Here is a 7,422-nt window from a genome sequence, read left to right as displayed (position 1 = left end):
TGGAGCTTCTTTAGAATTGAGAATATTGATCGTGGTAATGAGGTTGAATTTGAGTTCTTTAATTATTGTGGTAGGTTTTTGTCATTGTATCTCAACGAAAAATTTGGATGGTTTCTCTAACTTGGATTATATATATTGGAATAATGGTCATTCATAGGCTGTCTAGGTTGGTAAGAATCCATTAAATTTGTTTGGTAATACATATTTTCTTTATAATTATCAAAAGATGAATAAAATATTTGCACCATGACTATAAATACCACAAATACCATATACCTCACTGCTTGGTACATTTTTAGTTGAAGCAAGAATTTTAACTTGCTTAGTCAATTCAACTAATTACATGGCCATCTCACTACTAGCTACTATTTTATTTACTCCTACTTTTTTTATTCTCACACTCTTTTGTTGAGAATTAGATTCTAATATCTCAAAGATGTCATAGACCTCATCAGCTATCCTTTCTAACATAGTATTCTTAGCTGCATTATCAACCATATTATTGTGTTAACCCATCATAAAATAATTAATTGATTACTGGAAGTGGGTATCCATGGTGTGGGTATTGCATAAAAGTGATTTGAACCGATCTCATGCTTCATGAAAAGAATTCAATATCCTTTCGATAAAAATTAGCAATTTCAACTCTTAATTCTTTAGTCTTTTGATGTAAGTAAAACCTACTCATAAACTTTTGATAAACTTCATCCCAAATTCTCAAAGAATTAGGAGGCAATGTTATTAACTAAGCCTTTACTTTTTCTTTCAATGAATAAGGGAAAACACATCATTTTTAGTTGATCCTCATTAAGTTCAGATAATGGGAAAGTATAAATTATAGCATAAAACTCTTTAATGAATGTTAATGCATCCTTGCTAGGCGTACCATAAAATAAAGAAATGAATGTTCTTAAGTTCATAATTTCTAGATACATCACCTAGAACTATACATGAAATAGTGTTACCAATTATAGGTCGTGCATAATCTTTCATAATCATTCACCTTTCAGCTGCTACTTCTCTTGGTGGGTTTTTCATGATCTCAACTTCTTCTTTTAATTCTTATTCTAGTTTTTCCCTGCTAGGCATATAAAACAAAAGAAAATTTCATATTTAAAAAACTTTAAAAAAATAAAAAAATATAAAACACAAAATAAAACTTTGAAAATCAATTAATATAATAAAATTTAGACATGGTTCTCCGGCAACAACGCTAAAAACTTGATGTGTCTAAGTTAGAACTTGCAAGTGCACGAACCGTTCTTATAGTAAAAGCGGTAAAATACCACGATATCAATCTCTCAAGGAATTAAGAGGCTACTTATTATATAAACTAATTATCAACACAAAATAATGAAAGTAAATCTAAACACTCTAAACCAGTATTTTGAGAGAATGTGCTATTCATAAATAAAAATAATCAAACAACAAATAAATACGCAATGCAATTGCTTATGATTTAAAACTATATGCTAAAGACAGTATTTAGCCTAGCCAATTACCAGTAATCTCATTGTTTTACTTTAAGCCTATATCTAATAAATGAGATGATGATGTGCCTTTTCCTTTAATTACTCAAACTAATAATGCAATTAAAGTTTCTTATATCAACATAAATTGAAGCAAAGATGGTGTCTCTAATACATTCAACCTAAATATTTTTATAACAAATACTATTGTTAAATTAATATGATGGTTAAATAACAATAATAACTGAAACTAATAAAGATATGAAGGTAAATGAATCACTCATTAAATAAATTAATAACAAGGTTCATATAAAAGTAAAAAGGCTGAACTAACCATTTAAGAAAATTAACCTAACATATTTAACCCAATGATTATGATATTAAATAGAAAAGCATAAAACAAGACTAAAAATTAAAGCTCCCTCTAGATTCAAAATTTCTTCAAAGTATAAAGATGATTGGTCCTCACTCTCCATTTCTTAAGAATCTCCTTAAATCTTAAAAGAACAATGAAACTAAAACTAAGTGTTTATGGAAGATGAATTATAGAGAATTACAGAGAAAAGAATGGTGGACAGATGCAGATAGGAGGTGTAGCAAATACCAGATAGGAGAGACCTCTCCTCTCTTTTTAGAACTAGATCTAGAGAGATATATATAGAGAAGAGTCCACCACCAAGATAAGTCTCCCTAAAGATAAGTATACCCAATATAACTTTATTTAATAAATAAGACTATAAGTATCCTTATCTCCATTAAATATTATCTCATAAATAACTCTTAATATAGATCCTAATAATAATACAAAATGACTAAAATATTCTTAGGTAAATAATGATTTACGGCTAGTCCAGCAAATAGTAATTCATCTTTCTTGGTTCTTGGATATTTGACAACAACATTCCTAGTTAAGTTCATTTTTGCATATTTTTTCTATATTTTTTTCTTTCTTGGCTAATATTATTGAAATTAGATAATAAAGCTTAAGTGAGGTATAAACACTTATTTTTACCATATTATATATATAAAACATACCATTAAAGCTCTAAAATATCCTAAATAACTATATTTAATTTGGACCAATTATTTTGAAAATAAGTCAATTCAATAAAAAATGATGAAACTAAAAATAAATTATCATAACATGATCTAGAATTTTCAAAAGTAGTTTAATTGAATCAAAGTTCAACTTATTAAGAGAATTAAGATTTAATCACAATCACATAAATCTACTAATCAATCCAAAAAAATCAAACATGCCTTACGATGGTTTTTAATTTTCTTAATGTATTTAAGTGCATCAACTTTTTTTCTAGTTAAATATAAATTCATTACACATCAATAATAGAATTAAATTTAAAACCAATATATAAAATATGTTTTATACTATAGGTTATTCATTCGTTAATAGAAGTCCATAATTCATCATATAGGGACCATGTATACATTTTATTGAACTTGGATATATAAAACTTAATTAAAAAAATCAAATGATTAGGGTTGGTTCGTATTTTCAAGAAATATATACACCCACCCCTTTAGTTACAATAATAAAGGATGTGTTGGTGGTTGGAATTTCTAGTTTAATGTGTCAATTAAATATTTCATTTGATTGGAAAAAAATTAATTAATGAAAGAAAGTGTAAATTGCCACTTATTTATGTTTTGGAGCCAATATATAAGAAGGGTATGTATGTTTTTCAACTTATAAATAATTACTCTAATCATTGATTTGATGTCACAAAGATTTATCTTTTCAATTATTGTGTGTTGTATTGGTTAAAAAATAACGATATTAACTTAGAAAAAGATAAATTCTTTAATCTTTGTATAAATTGAAAATGACTATCAAAGTTGGACGAATTGAAAGTCGCTACCAAAGTTGGACGAAGAGAGTTTTAAGAACACTGTAGCTATAAGAATAAAAGTGGAGCAGTGGACCAGTAAGCTTCTGTCATTTTGATAATGAAATTTTCAATTCTTGGTTAGTTTTAAGTATATTTGTCAGAAAATACAAATGGTTTAACTGAATAAATATGTTCTATGCTTCTTTTCTAAAGTCTATCTCATATTTTCCTTCAATCTTTATACAAAGTTTGTGATTCCTCTCTTTCAATATATGTTATTGCTCGGATCTCATTTATCAATTTGATACAATCTCAAAAAATCCTTAAAGCCTGTGTTTTTCTGTTCTTCTTTTTATCATTAGAAAGTACAATGGTCAAAACTATATTAAAATCTTTAGTAATTAAAATTATATTAAGACTTCGATAATCGATCCGTATTATATAACTAGACCAATATATTTCAAATGTCTCAGGAAAAGCTAGCAGAGGTGATATCCATCTAAAGAAGAAGCACCCTTTACATAGTTCACTCTATGACTCTCTGAAAGTGCATTGATTGATCCATGAACAAATACACTGCCAATTCTGCTCAAACAACGAATTAGACCAATATAGTCGTTGGATTTCAATACATACAGGCAGCTTCACTCTGATAACTGCAATTCAAAGTTCCAATCTTTGATCCTTCATCCATAGCTTTCAATTTGCCCTCCTCCTCAGGTTCTTTAATTTGGACTTCAAATACAATATTAATCGAATTTTGATAAAATATATCATTCATAAAAAATTTAATAAATAAAACATAACTACACAATAAAAAATAACTATATCTTTAATCTCACTATAAAAATACTTTATCTTTAATTTAATATAAAAATATTTTAATCTCATTATAGGAATACTTTAATATAAGAATACTTTAATTTCGCCATAAGATAAATTATATTATTTTTATATCTATGAAAAATCTAATAAATTAATATATTATTTCTATATCTATAAAAGGTCTAATAAATAAAAAGTAACTACATAGTAAAAATAAAAAATAAAAAATTTCCTTACTGCAAAAATGATTAAACTCAAAACAAAACGCAAACGGTCTGAAGCTAGTTCTGAACTCTAAAACTAATTGGTTCTGTAAAACTAATAGTACATTATTAACCAATGTTAATCAACTTGTATGTATTTTCACTCATCTCAAAAGAAAGAATTAAAAAGAAAAGGTTCACCTTTATGCATGTCTCATTAGCAAGAAAAGAGAAGAAAAAACACACCAATCTTCCTTGTCACAAAATCTTCAACACACATATTCTGACACACACAAACAAACAGAGACATGATCATCAGAACTACATCAAGTATAGGAGTGCACCATGTCATATATCATCAAGCTGATCTACTCATTTCCTCAATATTAATCTCCAAATTTCTATACTCTACTGTATCAATAGGCCCATCCATCTTTTGCATCTCAACAACGCCTGGATCTTCCTCATTATGGTTATTGTGATTCTCATTGTTATCCTTACCACCAGCCACTGTATCTCTAACCTTGTGGTTAGCTTCCTTGGATGCTTCCGAAGCACTGTCCACTGCCCGCTTAGCAGTGTCTCCTACAGCATCAGCTCTTTCTGTTGCTTTTCTCACCCCTTCTTTTGCTGTGTCAGCTACAAACTGTGTTGCTCCTGTTGTTGTGTTTTCGTCCATGTCTAGAGCTTGGTGCTTCGCCTCGTATATGCCTTGGCCTACAGGATCTTTACTTGTTTCTGATGATACTCCTGGTGTCCCATCAGGCCCAGTTCCTTCTCCTCTTGTTCCTGCCGCTGCATTGCTCCCCTGAAAAAGAATAGAATTTACTATCGTTTAAAATCTATCTAACAGAACACATTTCACACCATAACTTGGACATGTATACTAAAATTAAAAAAAGATTATCAAGTCAGTTTTTTACATATCGCACATCATATGAGTTGATTGATTCCCACATTAACCATGTTCTAAAGTACTTGAAGATCAACTTTTATTTGCTCGGAACAAAACAAAAATCCTGGACTGGAGTTAAAGAAGAGAAACTAGAGATAATTAAATGATACCTCAGCACGCTCAGAACCGGTGGAGAAACAGGCCCTTGAAACCCTGATGGCTGAATCAACAAAAGAAGGTTGATGCTTGAGGGAAGCTTTGTAGACGTTAATGGATCCTTTCTTCGCCAAATAAATTCCTGCCATTTCCCCTCGTTTTTCTTTTCCTCCTTCGCTCCTTTCCTGTACTACAAACTCCTGACCACTGCAACTAATCCTGACAATGATGAACTTCATGGAATATATAGTGTCAGAGGCAACTACAAGCGGTGTGATTGTGCAGAAGAGAGGACACGTTCTGAAGGGTCTCGACACGTCTCCCGTTTCAGGCAGGATTTTGACACCATGTTTACCATAAGTCTGACACGTTTCGGAGATAATAAGGATGGCCCATGTATTATGGTGATATGGTGATTTCTGAGGGCTAATCAACATTGTTTTTGTAAAATAAATGGTGGTTGTGATGGTCGGTTATATATACAATATTATTACTTTTTTCTTTAATATATATAGTGTATCTTATTATTATTATTATTATTATTTATCTGCATATAATATTCTTATAAAATTATGTTTAATATTTAAAAATAATTTCATAAAAGTATAAATGCTAAATCAGATAGATAAAAGATTAAAAAAATAATTTATTTAGTATTTTTAGTGGTATAAATGTGCTTAAACTGGTTCCTTTTTATGTTTTTGTGAATTAATGACTATTTATAGTTTAAATTTGGATACATTGTGTTTAAAATATTAACATTTTAATTAAGCAAGCAGATCATAATTTAAAATACACATGTAAAAACTTTAATTCTAATATAATATTTTACCTCAATTTAGAACGAATTGAGAAACTGCAAATTTTGTTTATCAATTCTAAATTTTCATATTGATTATACAAGTTTTAATTCTTCTTTTCCTTGTTGTGTTCCTATTTGTTATGTTTTTCTTCCTTGTTGTATAATTTTTTATTTTTCTCTCAAGTTATGTTTGAAAAAATTCATTTATAAATAATCTATGAATGAAATGTAAATTTTAAGAACATATTTGATAAGTTGAACTTTTATTTTTTTTAATTTTTTTTTATTTTGATAATAATTTTATTGTCGTTTATACCATATTTTTTCAATGCAATAAATAAATAATTGAGTTCCACAAACTAATAAAGTCTAGTCCAAAAAATAAAATCTAGCTTGTGTGGAGGTTGTTGATTAGAGGATTCAATTAAAATAAATATATTAATTAAACACGTAAATAGCAGTTTTTTTTTATATAAAGCGCCAGAAAGGGAGATTCAAATAGAAAATTATTTGAGACTCCATCTATAGCAGTTACTCGAAATTTGGCTCGTGGAACTCATGTTGAGAATGACAAGGACTGACAGTTATTCACTTAAGGCGGTTTATTGCAGTTATGCCATGCGGTGGTTATAGAAATACAAAAAATAAAAAGGGAAAGAAGGAAAAACAATGGACAATATCCAACAATACAGACAAAATCAAACAAATTTCCTATGTTTACTTTTTGAAGCAAGCTTTCTTTGTATTCAAAAACTTTAAAATCAATTTTATTCCAGTAATATACATTTACAAGTAACAATTATTTCATAGCCAATTCCATAGTACATCAAGTAAATTGTGACTGAAAGGCATTTGAGACCCACAATAGTTTGAGAAGAAGTTAGAAGTGCAAATCATTTCTGGATGGCTTGTGTAATACACACATGGCATGCCCGCAACCAATTCGCGACCGACATAATTTGGTAAGCTTGATGGGACACTGTTCTATAATGGCTCCAAGAATAAGAAATAATAATGGTAGGACGTCAAGGTTGCTGCTAATATAGTAAAACGTGAACTTGAAGTTTTTGTTCCTCACATTGTGGAGTAGTTAGAGAAGAAAATGGCGCCTCAAGGTACATCTCAGCACTTTGAGGTGCTACCACATACTAGAAGAGTCATTGGCGAACCACCTACTACCTATGTACTTGGAGGTCTAATTATTAATATGTCTAATCCTTTTGCT

General features: G+C 29.2%; 1 protein-coding gene and 1 non-coding gene across 4 annotated transcripts; one reads left to right on the top strand and one right to left on the bottom strand.

The window, feature by feature from the left end:
• Window positions 1–547: 547 nt before the first annotated feature.
• On the top strand, window positions 548–655 carry LOC112536935. Its single transcript, XR_003080854.2, has one exon. It is a non-coding gene; the product is annotated as a small nucleolar RNA R71 (small nucleolar RNA).
• A 3,080-nt stretch (window positions 656–3,735) lies between these two features.
• Window positions 3,736–5,649, bottom strand: LOC8287913. 3 transcript variants are annotated; one of them, XR_001536290.2, is made up of 3 exons: window positions 5,410–5,649; window positions 4,546–5,152; window positions 3,736–4,051 (listed from the first exon to the last, which is right to left on the bottom strand). XR_001536290.2 is itself a non-coding variant. In XM_002533735.3 (2 exons), exons 1-2 carry the CDS (start codon window positions 5,632–5,634, stop codon window positions 4,703–4,705), a joined length of 675 nt encoding a protein of 224 aa, XP_002533781.3. In that variant the 5' UTR covers window positions 5,635–5,649; the 3' UTR covers window positions 4,527–4,702. The 3 variants fall into 3 exon arrangements, 1 of the variants encoding a protein (XP_002533781.3); XR_007217517.1 differs by having other exon boundaries at window positions 3,736–4,039; XM_002533735.3 differs by lacking the exon at window positions 3,736–4,051 and having other exon boundaries at window positions 4,527–5,152.
• Between the last annotated feature and the right edge of the window lie 1,773 nt (window positions 5,650–7,422).

The sequence above is a fragment of the Ricinus communis genome, chromosome 9 (assembly GCF_019578655.1).
Source record: "Ricinus communis isolate WT05 ecotype wild-type chromosome 9, ASM1957865v1, whole genome shotgun sequence".
Lineage (NCBI taxonomy): Eukaryota > Viridiplantae > Streptophyta > Magnoliopsida > Malpighiales > Euphorbiaceae > Ricinus > Ricinus communis.
Note: the sequence above shows the minus strand (reverse complement) of the source record. Positions and strands in the feature narration are given on the sequence as shown.

What these genes read in the sequence shown, in the direction of transcription:
- LOC8287913 (XM_002533735.3), bottom strand. Translation starts at nt 5,634, where the DNA reads ATGAAGTTCATCATTGTCAGGATTAGTTGCAGTGGTCAGGAGTTTGTA. An exon ending in CCGGTTCTGAGCGTGCTGAG is followed by an intron (nt 5,153 to 5,409) that starts GTATCATTTAAT and finishes ATTCTTTTTCAG; the next exon opens with GGGAGCAATGCAGCGGCAGG.